The following is a 17265-nucleotide window of genomic DNA, read 5'->3' as shown; positions in this document are numbered from 1 at the left end:
CCCAGTCCAACTCCGGCATCTCCACACCAGGGATATTAAAAGGTATGGGGAGTGGAATTAGACTGGGCGCCTTGTATAGAGAGCACAATGATCTGAAAGGCCTGTTTCTGGAACATTCGACGATTCTAAGTGGCTGACTTGAGCACTAGGTCTTCTGGGTTAGTTGGATGGACCAGGTCGATCCTCTACCTACTATCTCCGTATTTCTCACACAGCAAGCACCTGTTCTGGGGATTGTACCCTGTCCAGCAGTCAGTTCTGTGCCTCCTCCCACTCTAATTACCTCTTCCCAGCCTGCCGCCATTTCCCTCTAATCCCATCTCTCTCATGTATGCTTCAAGCCTCCCCTTAAATGTGTCCGCTATCTGCTTCACCCACTCCAAAGGGCAGCGAGTTCCACATTCTCACCACGCCACGGAAAGAAATTCCTCTTAAGTTCTTTGTTTGATCTGTGAGTGACGATCTTATATTTATGCTCCTTTTTCTGGACTCAACCACAGTTTCTCCACATCCTATCGAACCCCTTCATCGTGTTAAAGATTTCTATCAGGTTGCCTGCTAATCTCTTCTCCAAAGAGCCCTAGCCTGCTCAATCTTTCTTGGTAATTGCAGCTCTCAGTTCTGGTAACATCCTTGTAAATCTTGTCGGCACTTTCTCCAGTGCTTCAATATCCTTTTCATTGTATGGAGACCAGAACTGCACACAGTGCTCCAAGTGTGGTCTAACCAAGGTGCTGCATCAATTTAACATTTCCGCCATGCTTTTGCATTCTATTCCTCCAGAAAGGAAGGCCGTTACTTCATTTGAAATTTATGCTCGAGTTGCTACTTTGAGATTTATATATCTGTATTCCCAGATCTCTTTACCCTTGCCTTACAAGGTGCGGACTCTCTCTCCCTCCCCCCACGAAAGTGCTGACTCTCGCAGACTCTCTTCCCCCCTCCCCTGAAGGTGCTGACTCTCTCCCCCCTCCCCTGAAGGTGCTCTCTCCCGCCCTCCCCTAAAGGTGCTCTCTCCCGCCCTCCCCTGAAGGTGCTGACTCTCTCCCCCTCCCCTGAAGGTGCTGACTCTCCCCCCTCCCCTGAAGGTGCTGACTCTCCCCCCTCCCCTGAAGGTGCTGACTCTCTCCCCCTCCCCTGAAGGTGCTGACTCTCTCCCCCGTCCCCTGAAGGTGCTGACTCTCTCCCCCCTCCCCTGAAGGTGCTGACTCTCTCCCCCCTCCCCTGAAGGTGCTGACTCTTTCCACCCCCCCCCTCCCCTGAAGGGGCTGACTCTCTCCCCCCTCCCCTGAAGGTGCTGACTCTTTCACCCCCCCCCCTCCCCTGAAGGTGCTGACTCTTTCCACCACCCCCCTCCCCTGAAGGTGCTGACTCTTTCACCCCCCCCCCCCTCCCCTGGAGGTGCTGACTCTCTCCCCCTCCTCCCCTGAAGGTGCTGACTCTTTCACCCCCCCCCTCCCCTGAAGGTGCTGACTCTTTCACCCCCCCCCTCCCCTGGAGGTGCTGACTCTCTCCCCCCTCCCCTGAAAGTGCTCATTTGAAACCATAATCCAGGCCGACACTCCAGTGCAGTACTGAGGAAGTGCTGCACTGTCACAGATGCCGTATTTTTGATGAAATATTAAACAACCTTGGCGCCTTATTTGACCCTGAATGACCTTCCGACCCCATATCCTCTCCATTACCAAAACCGCCAACTTCCACCTCAAACATTGTCCGTCTCCGCCCCGCCTCAGCTCATCTGCTGCTGAAACCTTCATCCATGCCTTTGTTACCTCTAGGCTTGACTAACCCAACGCTCTCCTGGCTGGTCACCTCAGGCGGATGTAAAAGATCTCACAGCACTATTTTGAAGAAGAGCAGGGGAGTGTGCTCTGCTGTCTGGGCCAATATTTATCACCCAATCAACATCATTGAAACAGATTATCTGGTCATTATCCCATTGCTGTTTGTGGGAGTTTGCTGTGCGCAGATTTAGCTGCCGCGTTTCCTACATTACAACAGTATTGACAATTCAGGAAGTGCTGCATTGGCTGTGAAGCGCTTTGGAACATCCTGAGGTTGTGAAAGGCGCTATATAAATGCAAGTCTCTGACGTCTTTCTAAAGCTCCCCTGAATTCTGGTGGAAGCCAACAACCACACTCTCGGGTCACCTCAGGATGGCCAACAAATGCCAACCTTACTCCTGTCCAGATCGAGCTCTCTCCAAGCGCCGTCTGTCTCGCTTCACCCGTGCATCAAACTCCGTTCCCTAGCCACGGGCTCCATCCCTCTCCCTGGCCACTGTCTGAGGCGGAACCAAACTGCTCGCGACCTCGGCGCCCTCTTTGACCCTGAAATGAGCTTCCGACCCCATATCCACTCCATCATCAAGACCGCCGACTTCCACCTCAGTAACATCGCCTGTCTTCGCCCCTGCTTCAGCTCATCTGCTGCTGAAACCTTCATCCATGCCTGTGTTACCTCGAGACTTGACTATTCTAATGCTCTCCTGGTAACTAGTGGAGTGGAACCAGTAGATGTGGTGTATCTGGATTTTCAGAAGGCCTTCGATAAGGTCCCACACAAGAGGTTGGTGAACAAAATTAGGGCACATGGAATTGGGGGTAATATACTAGCATGGATTGAGAATTGGTTAACAGACAGAAAACAAGAGTAGGGATAAACGGGTCTTTCTCAGGGTGGCAGGCTGTGACTAGTGGGGTACCGTAAGGATCGGTGCTTGGGCCGCAGCTATTCACAATCTATATCAATGATGTGGATGAGGGGACTAAATGTAACATTGCTGATGATACAAAGCCAGGTGGCAGTGTCAGTTGTGAAGAGGCTTCAAGGGGATCTCGACAGGCTCAGTGAGTGGGCGAGAACATGGCAGATGGAATATAATGTGGATAAATGTGAAGTTATCCACTTTGGTAGAAAAAACCGAAAGGCAGAGTATTTCCTAAATGGTGAAAGATTGGGGAATGCAGATGCTCAAAGGGACCTGGGTGTCCTTGTATATGAGTCACTGACAGTGAATGTGCAGGTGCAGCAAGCCATTAGGAAGGCAAATGGTATGTTGGCCTTCATTACAAGAGGATTTGAGTACAGGAGTAAAGAAGTCTTACTCCAATTATATAGGGCCTTGGTGAGACCACAACTGGAGTACTGTGTACAATTTTGGTCTCCTTACCTAAGGATATACTTGCCATAGAGGGAGTGCAACGAAGGTTCACGAGATCGATTCCTGGGATGGTGGGACTGTCGTATGAGAAGAGATTGAGTAAACTCGGCCTGTATTCTCTTGAATTCAGAAGAATGAGAGGGGCTCTCATTGAAGCATACAAAATTATTACAGGGCTTGATAGGGTGGATGCTGGGAGAAGGTTTCCCTTGGCTGGGGAGTCTAGAACCAGGGGCCACAGCCTCAGGATAAAGGGTAGGCCATTCAGGGCTGAGATGAGAGAAATTTCTTCACACAGAGGGTGGTGAATCTTTGGAATTCTCTACCCCAGAGGGCTGTGGAAGCTCAGTCATCGGGTATATTCAAAATAGAAGTCGATAGATTTCTGACTAGTAAGGGTATCAAGGGATATGGCGATAGGGCCGGTGAATGGAGTAGAGGCAGAAGATCAGCCATGATCTCATTGAATGGCGGAGCGGACTCGAAGGGCCGAATGGCCTGCTCCTGCTCCTATTTCTTATGTTCTTACGGCCGGCCTCCCATCTTCCACTCTGTAAACTTGAGCCCATCCAAAACTCTGCTGCCCGTGTCCTAACTCGCACCAAGTTCCATTCACCCACCACCCCTGTTCCTGCTGACCTACATTGGCGCTCAGTCCGGCAACGCCTCAATTTCAAAATTCTCACCCTCGTGTTCAAATCGTGCTCAAGACCTCGCCCCTCCCCATCTCTAAGAACATAAACAGGAGCAGGAGTCGGCCAATCAGCCCCTCGAGCCTGCTCCGCCATTCAATGAGATCATGGCTGATCCAATCTTGGCCTCAACTCCTTTCCCTCCCGCTCCCCGTACCCCTCGACTCCCTTGTAGTTCAAATGTTTGAATATAATCAAGGCGGAGATCGACAATGGTTCCGCCTCCACAGCTCTCTGGGGTAGAGAATTCCACAGATTCACGACCCTCAGAGAAGAAATTTCTCCTCATCTCCGTCTTAAATGGGCGACCCCTTATTCTGAAACAATGCCCCCTAGTTCTAGATACCCCCACTAGGGGAAACATCCTCTCAGCATCCACCCTGTCACTCCCCCACAGAATCTTATGTTTCAATAATCATTTTGTAAGCTCCTCCAGCCCTACAACCCTCCGAGATCTCTGCGCTCCTCCAATTCTGGCCTCTTGAGCATCCCCGATTTTCCGTCACTCCACCATTGGTGCGGGGGGGGCGAGGGTCTGCCGGGGCGAGGGGGCGAGCGCCCGCCGGGGCGAGGGGGCGAGCGCCCGCCGGGGCGAGGGGGCGAGCGCCCGCCGGGGCGAGGGGGCGAGCGCCCGCCGGGGCGAGGGGGCGAGCGCCCGCCGGGGCGAGGGGGCGAGCGCCCGCCGGGGCGAGGGGGCGAGCGCCCGCCGGGGCGAGGGGGGCGAGCGCCCGCCGGGGCGAGGGGGCGTGCGCCCGCCGGGGCGAGGGGGGCGAGCGCCCGCCGGGGCGAGGGGGCGAGCGCCCGCCGGGGCGAGGGGGCGAGCGCCCGCCGGGGCGAGGGGGCGAGCGCCCGCCGGGGCGAGGGGGCGAGCGCCCGCCGGGGCGAGGGGGCGAGCGCCCGCCGGGGCGAGGGGGCGAGCGCCCGCCGGGGCGAGGGGGCGTGCGCCCGCCGGGGCGAGAGCGCGCGCGCCAGGGCGAGAAAGAGAGCGCGGGGACGAGAAAAAAGAGAGCGGGGGCGAGAGAAAGAGAGAGCGGGGACGAGCAGCAGAGGGGGCGAGCGAGAGAAACACAGAGACAGCGAGAGGGACACACAGACACAGGGACAGAAGACCCCGAACTGTCAACCTCACAACCCACAATCCATGAACCCAGTGACCCGTGAACCCCGCGACCCACCAACCCTGCGAGGCTTGAACCATGAACCTGCGACCCTTGAACCATACGGCATGAACCACACGGCCTGCGAACCCGTTGACCCCCACGACCCACCAACCTTGAACCATAAACCCGCGACCCAGAACCATGACCCCTCACGGCCCGCGAACCCGGCGACCCGTAAACTAGGAACCCAGTGATTCGCGATCCATGTTCCCTGTAAGCTGTGCGATTGCGCAGTGCTCCTGTGACCCCGCGCAGCCAGCTTTTCAATGGGGAAAAACTGCACACGTGCGGCATTTTGAACGCCCTGCACAGCTCCTTCAAGTGGCCACGCGGCACCAAACAAACTTACAGGGAACATTGCCCACAACCCGTCAACCCCAGAACCACACGGTCCACGAACCCTGAACCCCTCGACCCACGAACCTTGAACACCACGACCCACGTACCCTGAACACCCTGAACCCCTCGACCCACGTGGAACGGTGAGCTCGGAACCAAGGCTCTAATCTACGATAGCGTTCGGTAGCGATTCGGGACTGAAGATTCTCACAGAGCGAATATCCCAGCTTGTGGAGCTTTCCATGAAGAAAGGAGGCGGTTTGGTGCGAGTGAAGGATCGCCCGTTGCAGCCCAGGGCTCTCGGAGGGCAGGAGTCGAGGTCACAGGCAGTTACATCACAACAAGTTTTAAAAAAAACCTCCATTTGGATTTATTTAAAATGTTAGACAAATAAAACAACAGATGTGCGGGGAGTCTGACCAGCAATGAAACCCGCCAACCCTGTGTAAGCCCCCCCAGACATCAAAGAGACAGCACTCCTGAGAGCCAGGGTCAGGGCACCTCACTCAGGCTGTGCACACTCACTCATTTCAATCTCTGCAGGGGTCTGTTAGTGGAGCACAGGCCTCCAGACAGTGGGGTGGGGGGGGAAGGAGGGGACGGGGAGAGAGAGGGGGTGAGGATGGAGGGGAGAGCTGTGACAGGGAGGGGGGGGGGGGGGGGGGGAGAGAGAGAGAGGGTAGAGGGGAGGGGAGAAGGTAGAGGGGAGGGGGGCGAGGGTGGAGGGGTAGGGGAGGTGGGAGAGACGGGGGAAAGAGAGAGAGAGAGAGAGAGATGGGAGGTAGGGGGAGAGATGGAGGGGGAGAGAGACCGAGGGGGAGGGGAAAAGAGACGTGGGGTGAGAGAGAGAGACACGGGGGGGGGGGGGGGGGGTTGACAGAAAGACGGAGGGGCAGAGAGACGGAGGGGGGACAGAGAGATTGAGGGGGAGAGGGAGAGAGAGACGGACAGAGGAGGGCAAGGGAGACTTGGGAGACGGGGGGGGGGGGGCGGGGGAAGAGAGAGATGGAGTGGGAGGAAGAGGTGGTGAGGATGTGGAAGAAAGGTAGGGGAGGGGGAGGGGGAGGAGGGTTAGGAGGCGGGGAGGAAGGGGGCTTTGGGAGGGGAGGGTTAGGAGGCGGGGAGGAAGGGGGTCTGGATTTAGGGACGGGGAGAGGGTTCGGGGACGGGGAGCAGGGTTCGGGTACAGGGAAGGAGGGGGGAGGGGACGGGGAGGGAGTGGGGAGGGTTCGGGGACGTCACTGTGCTATGTAATCTCTCTCACGAGGAGATGGATCCTGAGGCGCCGCTCGTTGAAGCCTGGTTACTCTCCAACAAATTTCCATCTCCTGCAAAAAAAAAAAAAACCGGTTAATGAACAGCAACAGTCAGGTTATTCAACAGGCAGGGGGTGGGATGGGGTCGGGTGGAGAAGCAGGAAGCAAACTGTATCTATTTGAAAATTAGAATGAAATCTAAAAATTCTGTCCCAATTAACGGTTACGGACACGGAGCAGTTTGAGACAGAGCACAGATTGCGAGGCGGGGCCGATCAAAAGACGATCGCTCGGAGTTTCCTCTTCCAATATCTCACCCTGTGTTATTCCTTAACTCCCCACATGCAGAGAGACAGTGAGAGGGGGGCGAGCGAGGGGCGGGCCAGGGGCGGGGGGGCGAGCCAGGGGCGGGGGGGGCGAGCCAGGGGCGGGGGGGCGAGCCAGGGGCGGGGGTGGGGGCGAATCAGGTGCGGGGGGGGGGGCGAGCCAGGGGAGAGGGGGGGGGGCGAGCCAGGGGTGGGGGGGGGGGGGGGGCGAGCCAGGGGTGGGGGGGGGGGGGCCAGCCAGGGGCGGGGGGGCCAGCCAGGGGCGGGGGGGGCGAGCCAGGGGCGGGGAGAGGCGTACACCCACCCCCAGTACTCTCGCATCAAATCCCTCCAAGGCATCACCCCTCCCCATCTCTGTAACCTCCTCCAGCCCGCACAACTCTCCGAGATCTTTACGTTCCTCTAATTCTGGCCTCTTGAGCAACCCCCGATTTTAATTGCTCCACCATTGGCGGCCGTGCCTTCAGCTGCCTGGGCCCCAAGCTCTGGAATTCCCTCCCGAAACCTTTCCGCCTCTCGCTCTCCCCTCCTTGAAGACGCTGTTTAAAACCTCGCTCTTTGACCAAGCCTCTCGTAATATCTCCTGACGTGGCTCGGGAGCACTGTGCGATGTTCTCCTGCGTTAAAAGGAGCTGCCCTCCCTATTGAGCCGTCTCAGGGACATGCCACCCTGTGGCCCCTCGCCATACCCCTGCCAGGTAACTTCACTGGAAACTCACCGACTGGGCTGAAGTTGAAGAGTTCCGGAAGCTCGCGCCCGTTGGGCAGCCGTGTGGAAGATTCCCGCAGTTCGTCGAAGAATGAATGCGCGCAAGCTTCGAGCGGTGAGAGGCGCAGGGCGGGCGTGTACTCCAGGAGGCGGCTGCACAGGGCAATGGCTTCCGGCGGGGTCCGTGCTTTAAAAACCTGCGTGGGGGCATATAAACAGCACACCTGAGGATCGAAAATCAGACTGCACGGCTCCGGGAATCTATTATATACAACAGGGTGTGACCGGGAGAGAGAGCCCGGGGTTAGAGTGCGGGTTCAATGGGACAGGGTGTGACCGGGAGAGACAGCCCGGGGTTAGAGTGCGGGTTCAATGGGACAGGGTGTGACCGGGAGAGAGAGCCCGGGGTTAGAGTGCGGGTTCAGTGGGACAGGGTGTGACCGGGAGAGAGAGCCCGGGGTTAGAGTGCGGGTTCAATGGGACAGGGTGTGACCGGGAGAGAGAGCCCGGGGTTAGAGTGCGGGTTCAATGGGACAGGATGTGACCTGGAGAGAGAGCGCGGGGTTAGAGTGCGGGTTCAGTGGGACAGGGTGTGACCGGGAGAGAGAGCCCGGGGTTAGAGTGCGGGTTCAGTGGGACTGGGTGTGACCGGGAGAGAGAGCCCGGGGTTAGAGTGCGGGTTCAATGGGACAGGATGTGACCGGGAGAGAGAGCCCGGGGTTAGAGTGCGGGTTCAATGGGACAGGATGTGACCGGGAGAGAGAGCCCGGGGTTAGAGTGCGGGTTCAGTGGGACAGGGTGTGACCGGGAGAGAGAGCCCGGGGTTAGAGTGCGGGTTCAATGGGACAGGATGTGACCGGGAGAGAGAGCCCGGGGTTAGAGTGCGGGTTCAGTGGGACAGGGTGTGACCGGGAGAGAGAGCCCGGGGTTAGAGTGCGGGTTCAGTGGGACAGGGTGTGACCGGGAGAGAGAGCCCGGGGTTAGAGTGCGGGTTCAGTGGGACAGGGTGTGACCGGGAGAGACAGCCCCGGGTGAGAGTGCGGGTTCAATGGGACAGGGATTGATCAGGGAGAGAGAGCCCGGGGTTAGAGTGCGGGTTCAATGGGACAGGGTGTGACCGGGAGAGAGAGCCCGGGGTTAGAGTGCGGGTTCAGTGGGACAGGGCGTGACCGGGAGAGCCCGGGGTTAGAGTGCGGGTTCAGTGGGACAGGGCGTGACCGGGAGAGAGAGCCCAGGGTTAGAGTGCGGGTTCAATGGGACAGGGCGTGACCGAGAGAGAGAGCCCGGGGTTAGAGTGCGGGTTCAGTGGGACAGGGTGTGACCGGGAGAGAGAGCCCGGGGTTAGAGTGCGGGTTCAATGGGACAGGATGTGACCGGGAGAGAGAGCCCGGGGTTAGAGTGCGGGTTCAGTGGGACAGGGTGTGACCGGGAGAGAGAGCCCGGGGTTAGAGTGCGGGTTCAATGGGACAGGGTGTGACCGGGAGAGAGAGCCCGGGGTTAGAGTGCGGGTTCAGTGGGACAGGGTGTGACCGGGAGAGAGAGCCCGGGGTTAGAGTGCGGGTTCAATGGGACAGGATGTGACCTGGAGAGAGAGCGCGGGGTTAGAGTGCGGGTTCAGTGGGACAGGGTGTGACCGGGAGAGAGAGCCCGGGGTTAGAGTGCGGGTTCAGTGGGACTGGGTGTGACCGGGAGAGAGAGCCCGGGGTTAGAGTGCGGGTTCAATGGGACAGGATGTGACCGGGAGAGAGAGCCCGGGGTTAGAGTGCGGGTTCAATGGGACAGGATGTGACCGGGAGAGAGAGCCCGGGGTTAGAGTGCGGGTTCAGTGGGACAGGGTGTGACCGGGAGAGAGAGCCCGGGGTTAGAGTGCGGGTTCAATGGGACAGGATGTGACCGGGAGAGAGAGCCCGGGGTTAGAGTGCGGGTTCAGTGGGACAGGGTGTGACCGGGAGAGAGAGCCCGGGGTTAGAGTGCGGGTTCAGTGGGACAGGGTGTGACCGGGAGAGAGAGCCCGGGGTTAGAGTGCGGGTTCAGTGGGACAGGGTGTGACCGGGAGAGACAGCCCCGGGTGAGAGTGCGGGTTCAATGGGACAGGGATTGATCAGGGAGAGAGAGCCCGGGGTTAGAGTGCGGGTTCAATGGGACAGGGTGTGACCGGGAGAGAGAGCCCGGGGTTAGAGTGCGGGTTCAGTGGGACAGGGCGTGACCGGGAGAGCCCGGGGTTAGAGTGCGGGTTCAGTGGGACAGGGCGTGACCGGGAGAGAGAGCCCAGGGTTAGAGTGCGGGTTCAATGGGACAGGGCGTGACCGAGAGAGAGAGCCCGGGGTTAGAGTGCGGGTTCAGTGGGACAGGGTGTGACCGGGAGAGAGAGCCCGGGGTTAGAGTGCGGGTTCAGTGGGACAGGGTGTGACCGGGAGAGAGAGCACGGGGTTAGAGTGCGGGTTCAGTGGGACAGGGTGTGACCGGGAGAGAGAGCCCGGGGTTAGAGTGCGGGTTCAGCGGGACAGGGTGTGACCGGGAGAGAGAGCCCGGGGTTAGAGTGCGGGTTCAGCGGGACAGGGTGTGACCGGGAGAGAGAGCCCGGGGTTAGAGTGCGGGTTCAGTGGGACAGGGTGTGACCGGGAGAGAGAGCCCGGGGTTAGAGTGCGGGTTCAGCGGGACAGGGTGTGACCGGGAGAGAGAGCCCGGGGTTAGAGTGCGGGTTCAATGGGACAGGGTGTGACCGGGAGAGAGCGCCCGGGTTCGGTGCGACACGGTGTGACCGGCAGAGAGAGCCCGGGGTTGGAGTGCGGGTTCAATGGGACAGGGTGTGACCAGGAGAGAGCCCGGGGTTAGAGTGCGGGTTCAATGGGAGAGGGTGTGACCGGGAGAGAGAGCCCGGGGTTAGAGTGCGGGTTCAATGGGACAGGGTGTGACCGGGAGAGAGAGCCCGGGGTTAGAGTGCGGGTTCAATGGGACAGGGTGTGACCCGGAGAGAGAGCCCGGGGTTAGAGTGCGGGTTCAGTGGGACAGGGTGTGACCGGGAGAGAGAGCCCGGGGTTAGAGTGCGGGTTCACTGGGACAGGGTGTGACCGGGAGAGAGAGCCCGGGGTTAGAATGCGGGTTCAGTGGGACAGGGTGTGACCGGGAGAGAGAGCCCGGGGTTAGAGTGCGGGTTCAGTGGGACAGGGTGTGACCGGGAGAGAGAGCCCGGGGTTAGAGTGCGGGTTCAGTGGGACAGGGTGTGACCGGGAGAGAGAGCCCGGGGTTAGAGTGCGGGTTCAGTGGGACAGGGTGTGACCGGGAGAGAGAGCCCGGGTTAGAGTGCGGGTTCAGTGGGACAGGGTGTGACCGGGAGAGAGAGCCCGGGGTTCGAGTGCGGGTTCAGTGGGACAGGGTGCGTCCGGGAGAGAGAGCCCGTGGTTAGAGTGCGGGTTCAGTGGGACAGGGTGTGACCGGGAGAGAGAGCCCGGGGTTCGAGTGCGGGTTCAGTGGGACAGGGTGTGACCGGGAGAGAGAGCCCGGGGTTAGAGTGCAGGTTCAGTGGGACAGGGTGTGACCGGGAGAGAGAGCCCGGGGTTAGACTGCGGGTTCAGTGGGACAGGGTGTGACCGGGAGAGAGAGCCCGGGGTTAGAGTGCGGGTTCAGTGGGACAGGGTGTGACCAGGAGAGAGAGCCCGGGGTTAGAGTGCGGGTTCAATGGGACAGGGTGTGACCGGGAGAGAGCGCCCGCGTTCAGTGGGACAGGGTGTGACCGGGAGAGAGAGCCCGGGGTTAGAGTGCGGGTTCAATGGGACAGGGTGTGACCAGGAGAGAGCGCGCGGGGTTAGAGTGCGGGTTCAGTGGGACAGGGTGTGACCGGGAGAGACAGCCCGGGGTTCGAGTGCGGGTTCAATGGGACAGGGTGTGACCGGGAGAGAGAGCCCGGGGTTAGAGTGCGGGTTCAATTGGACAGGGTGTGACCGGGAGAGAGAGCCCGGTGTTAGAGTGCGGGTTCAGTGGGACAGGGTGTGACCGGGAGAGAGCGCCCGCGGTGAGGGTGCGGGTTCAATGGGATAGGGTGTGACCGGGAGACAGAGCCCGGGGTTAGAGTGCGGGTTCAGTGGGACAGGGTGTGACCGGCAGAGAGAGCCCGGGGTTAGAGTGCGGGTTCAGTGGGACAGGGTGTGACCGGGAGAGAGAGCCCGGGGTTAGAGTGCGGGTTCAATGGGACAGGGTGTGACCGGGAGAGAGAGCCCGGGTTAGAGTGCGGGTTCAGTGGGACAGGGAGTGACCGGGAGAGAGCGCCCGGGGTTAGAGTGCGGGTTCAGTGGGACAGGGCGTGACCGGGAGAGAGAGCCCTGGGTTAGAGTGCGGGTTCAGTGGGACAGGGCGTGACCGGGAGAGCCCGGGGTTAGAGTGCGGGTTCAGTGGGACAGGGCGTGACCGGGAGAGAGAGCCCAGGGTTAGAGTGCGGGTTCAATGGGACAGGGCGTGACCGGGAGAGAGAGCCTGGGGTTAGAGTGCGGGTTCAGTGGGACAGGGTGTGACCGGGAGAGAGAGCCCGGGGTTAGCGTGCGGGTTCAATGGGACAGGGTGTGACCGGGAGAGAGAGCACGGGGTTAGAGTGCGGGTTCAGTGGGACAGGGTGTGACCGGGAGAGAGAGCCCGGGGTTAGAGTGCGGGTTCAGTGGGACAGGGTGTGACCGGGAGAGAGAGCCCGGGGTTAGAGTGCGGGTTCAGTGGGACAGGGTGTGACCGGGAGAGAGAGCCCGGGGTTAGAGTGCGGGTTCAGTGGGACAGGGTGTGACCGGGAGAGAGAGCCCGGGGTTAGAGTGCGGGTTCAGCGGGACAGGGTGTGACCGGGAGAGAGCCCGGGGTTAGAGTGCGGGTTCAATGGGACAGGGTGTGACCGGGAGAGAGAGCCCGGGTTCGGTGCGACAGGGTGTGACCGCAGAGAGAGCCCGGGGTTAGAGTGCGGGTTCAATGGGACAGGGTGTGACCCGGAGAGAGAGCCCGGGTTAGAGTGCGGGTTCAGTGGGACAGGGTGTGACCGGGAGAGAGAGCCCGGGGTTAGAGTGCGGGTTCACTGGGACAGGGTGTGACCGGGAGAGAGAGCCCGGGGTTAGAGTGCGGGTTCAGTGGGACTGGGTGTGACCGGGAGAGAGAGCCCGGGTTAGAGTGCGGGTTCAATGGGACGGGGTGTGACCGGGAGAGAGAGCCCGGGGTTAGAGTGCGGGATCAGTGGGACAGGGTGTGACCGGGAGAGAGAGCCCGGGGTTAGAATGCGGGTTCAGTGGGACAGGGTGTGACCGGAGAGAGAGCCCGGGGTTAGAGTGCGGGTTCAGTGGGACAGGGTGTGACCGGGAGAGAGAGCCCGGGGTTAGAGTGCGGGTTCAGTGGGACAGGGTGTGACCGGGAGAGCCCGGGGTTAGAGTGCGGGTTCATTGGGACAGGGTGTGACCGGGAGAGAGAGCCCGGGTTAGAGTGCGGGTTCAGTGGACAGGGTGTGACCGGGAGAGAGAGCCCGGGGTTCGAGTGCGGGTTCAGTGGGACAGGGTGTGTCCGGGAGAGAGAGCCCGTGGTTAGAGTGCGGGTTCAGTGGGACAGGGTGTGACCAGGAGAGAGAGCCCGGGGTTAGAGTGCGGGTTCAATGGGACAGGGGTGTGACCGGGAGAGAGAGCCCGGGGTTAGACTGCGGGTTCAGTGGGACAGGGTGTGACCAGGAGAGAGAGCCCGGGGTTAGAGTGCGGGTTCAATGGGACAGGGTGTGACCGGGAGAGAGAGCCCGGGTTCAGTGGGACAGGGTGTGACCGGGAGAGAGAGCCCGGGGTTAGAGTGCGGGTTCAATGGGACAGGGTGTGACCGGGAGAGAGAGCCCGGGGTTAGAGTGCGGGTTCAGTGGGACAGGGTGTGACCGGGAGAGAGCGCCCGCGGTGAGGGTGCGGGTTCAATGGGACAGGGTGTGACCGGGAGACAGAGCCCGGGGTTAGAGTGCGGGTTCAATGGGACAGGGTGTGACCGGGAGAGAGAGCCCGGGGTTAGAGTGCGGGTTCAAAGGGACAGGGTGTGACCGGCAGAGAGAGCCCGGGTTCAGTGGGACAGGGTGTGACCGGGAGAGAGAGCCCGGGGTTAGAGTGCGGGTTCAAAGGGACAGGGTGTGACCGGGAGAGAGAGCCCGGGGTTAGAGTGCGGGTTCAGTGGGACAGGTTGTGACCGGGAGAGAGAGCCCGGGTTCAGTGGGACAGGGTGTGACCGGGAGAGAGAGCCCGGGGTTAGAGTGCGGGTTCAGTGGGACAGGGTGTGACCGGGAGACAGAGCCCGGGGTTAGAGTGCGGGTTCAATGGGACAGGGTGTGACCGGGAGACAGAGCCCGGGGTTAGAGTGCGGGTTCAATGGGACAGGGTGTGACCGGCAGAGAGAGCCCGGGGGTCGAGTGCGGGTTCAGTGGGACAGGGTGTGACCGGGAGTGAGAGCCCGGGGTTAGAGAGCGGGTTCAATGGGACAGGGTGTGACCAGGAGAGAGAGCCCGGGGTTAGAGTGCGGGTTCAGTGGGACAGGGTGTGACCAGGAGAGAGAGCCCGGGGTTAGAGTGCGGGTTCAGTGGGACAGGGTGTGACCGGGAGAGAGAGCCCGGGGTTAGAGTGCGGGTTCAGTGGGACAGGGTGTGACCGGGAGAGAGAGCCCGGGGTTAGGGTGCGGGTTCAGTGGGACAGGTATTGACCGCAAGAGAGAGCCCGGGGTTAGAGTGCGGGTTCAATGGGACAGGGTGTGACCGGGAGAGAGAGCCCGGGGTTAGAGTGCGGGTTCAGTGGGACAGGGTGTGACCGGGAGAGAGAGCCCGGGGTTAGAGTGCGGGTTCAATGGGACAGGGTGTGACCGGGAGAGAGAGCCCGGGGTTAGGGTGCGGGTTCAAAGGGACAGGGTGTGACCGGGAGAGAGAGCGCGGGGTTAGAGTGCGGCTTCAGTGGGACAGGGTGTGACCGGGAGAGGGAGCCCGGGGTTCGAGTGCGGGTTCAGTGGGACAGTGTGTGACCGGGAGAGAGAGCCCGGGGTTAGAGTGCGGGTTCAATGGGACAGGGTGTGACCCGGAGAGAGAGCCCGGGGTTAGAGTGCAGGTTCAATGGGACAGGGTGTGACCGGGAGAGAGCGCCCGGGGTTAGAATGCGGGATCAGTGGGATAGGGTGTGACCGGGAGAGAGAGCCCGGGGTTAGAATGCGGTTTCAGTGGGACAGGGTGTGACCGGGAGAGAGAGCCCGGGGTTAGAGTGCGGGTTCAGTGGGACAGGGTGTGACCGGGAGAGAGAGCCCGGGGTTAGAGTGCGGGTTCAATGGGACAGGGTGTGACCGGGAGAGAGCGCCCGGGGTTAGACTGCGGGTTCAATGGGACAGGGTGTGACCGGGAGAGAGCGCCCGGGGTTAGAGTGCGGGTTCAGTGGGACAGGGTGTGACCGGGAGAGAGAGCCCGGGGTTAGAGTGCGGGTTCAGTGGGACAGGGAGTGACCGGGAGAGAGCGCCCGGGGTTAGAGTGCGGGTTCAGTGGGACAGGGCGTGACCGGGAGAGAGAGCCCTGGGTTAGAGTGCGGGTTCAGTGGGACAGGGCGTGACCGGGAGAGCCCGGGGTTAGAGTGCGGGTTCAGTGGGACAGGGCGTGACCGGGAGAGAGAGCCCAGGGTTAGAGTGCGGGTTCAATGGGACAGGGCGTGACCGGGAGAGAGAGCCTGGGGTTAGAGTGCGGGTTCAGTGGGACAGGGTGTGACCGGGAGAGAGAGCCCGGGGTTAGCGTGCGGGTTCAATGGGACAGGGTGTGACCGGGAGAGAGAGCACGGGGTTAGAGTGCGGGTTCAGTGGGACAGGGTGTGACCGGGAGAGAGAGCCCGGGGTTAGAGTGCGGGTTCAGTGGGACAGGGTGTGACCGGGAGAGAGAGCCCGGGGTTAGAGTGCGGGTTCAGTGGGACAGGGTGTGACCGGGAGAGAGAGCCCGGGGTTAGAGTGCGGGTTCAGTGGGACAGGGTGTGACCGGGAGAGAGAGCCCGGGGTTAGAGTGCGGGTTCAGCGGGACAGGGTGTGACCGGGAGAGAGAGCCCGGGGTTAGAGTGCGGGTTCAATGGGACAGGGTGTGACCGGGAGAGAGAGCCCGGGTTCGGTGCGACAGGGTGTGACCGGCAGAGAGAGCCCGGGGTTAGAGTGCGGGTTCAATGGGACAGGGTGTGACCCGGAGAGAGAGCCCGGGGTTAGAGTGCGGGTTCAGTGGGACAGGGTGTGACCGGGAGAGAGAGCCCGGGGTTAGAGTGCGGGTTCACTGGGACAGGGTGTGACCGGGAGAGAGAGCCCGGGGTTAGAGTGCGGGTTCAGTGGGACTGGGTGTGACCGGGAGAGAGAGCCCGGGGTTAGAGTGCGGGTTCAATGGGACGGGGTGTGACCGGGAGAGAGAGCCCGGGGTTAGAGTGCGGGATCAGTGGGACAGGGTGTGACCGGGAGAGAGAGCCCGGGGTTAGAATGCGGGTTCAGTGGGACAGGGTGTGACCGGGAGAGAGAGCCCGGGGTTAGAGTGCGGGTTCAGTGGGACAGGGTGTGACCGGGAGAGAGAGCCCGGGGTTAGAGTGCGGGTTCAGTGGGACAGGGTGTGACCGGGAGAGCCCGGGGTTAGAGTGCGGGTTCATTGGGACAGGGTGTGACCGGGAGAGAGAGCCCGGGTTAGAGTGCGGGTTCAGTGGGACAGGGTGTGACCGGGAGAGAGAGCCCGGGGTTCGAGTGCGGGTTCAGTGGGACAGGGTGTGTCCGGGAGAGAGAGCCCGTGGTTAGAGTGCGGGTTCAGTGGGACAGGGTGTGACCAGGAGAGAGAGCCCGGGGTTAGAGTGCGGGTTCAATGGGACAGGGTGTGACCGGGAGAGAGAGCCCGGGGTTAGACTGCGGGTTCAGTGGGACAGGGTGTGACCAGGAGAGAGAGCCCGGGGTTAGAGTGCGGGTTCAATGGGACAGGGTGTGACCGGGAGAGAGAGCCCGGGTTCAGTGGGACAGGGTGTGACCGGGAGAGAGAGCCCGGGGTTAGAGTGCGGGTTCAATGGGACAGGGTGTGACCGGGAGAGAGAGCCCGGGGTTAGAGTGCGGGTTCAGTGGGACAGGGTGTGACCGGGAGAGAGCGCCCGCGGTGAGGGTGCGGGTTCAATGGGACAGGGTGTGACCGGGAGACAGAGCCCGGGGTTAGAGTGCGGGTTCAATGGGACAGGGTGTGACCGGGAGAGAGAGCCCGGGGTTAGAGTGCGGGTTCAAAGGGACAGGGTGTGACCGGCAGAGAGAGCCCGGGTTCAGTGGGACAGGGTGTGACCGGGAGAGAGAGCCCGGGGTTAGAGTGCGGGTTCAAAGGGACAGGGTGTGACCGGGAGAGAGAGCCCGGGGTTAGAGTGCGGGTTCAGTGGGACAGGTTGTGACCGGGAGAGAGAGCCCGGGTTCAGTGGGACAGGGTGTGACCGGGAGAGAGAGCCCGGGGTTAGAGTGCGGGTTCAGTGGGACAGGGTGTGACCGGGAGACAGAGCCCGGGGTTAGAGTGCGGGTTCAATGGGACAGGGTGTGACCGGGAGACAGAGCCCGGGGTTAGAGTGCGGGTTCAATGGGACAGGGTGTGACCGGCAGAGAGAGCCCGGGGGTCGAGTGCGGG

The 17265-nt window shown here is 61.2% G+C and overlaps 1 protein-coding gene across 2 annotated transcripts in view; it reads right to left on the bottom strand.

The window, feature by feature from the left end:
- Positions 1–5703: 5703 nt before the first annotated feature.
- The window catches only part of LOC147109866 (glycogen synthase kinase-3 beta-like), a 104849-nt gene continuing 93287 nt past the window's right edge, over positions 5704–17265 (bottom strand). Inside the window, exons 9-10 of one of the 2 annotated variants that reach the window (XM_086003903.1) lie at positions 7660–7846; positions 5704–6686 (exon numbers count right to left, since the gene is read on the bottom strand). In XM_086003903.1, the coding sequence (XP_085860029.1) occupies positions 6619–6686; positions 7660–7846 (255 nt within the window). In that variant the 3' untranslated portion in view covers positions 5704–6618. The remainder of the gene's footprint in view (positions 6687–7659; positions 7847–17265) is intronic. The other variant, XM_086003904.1, reaches the window with a different exon arrangement.

The sequence above is a fragment of the Somniosus microcephalus genome, chromosome 12, assembly GCF_052327205.1.
Source record: "Somniosus microcephalus isolate GS21.2 chromosome 12, FLI_Smic_1.0, whole genome shotgun sequence".
NCBI classification, from domain to species: domain Eukaryota; kingdom Metazoa; phylum Chordata; class Chondrichthyes; order Squaliformes; family Somniosidae; genus Somniosus; species Somniosus microcephalus.
This window is presented reverse-complemented; position numbering and strand designations above follow the sequence as displayed.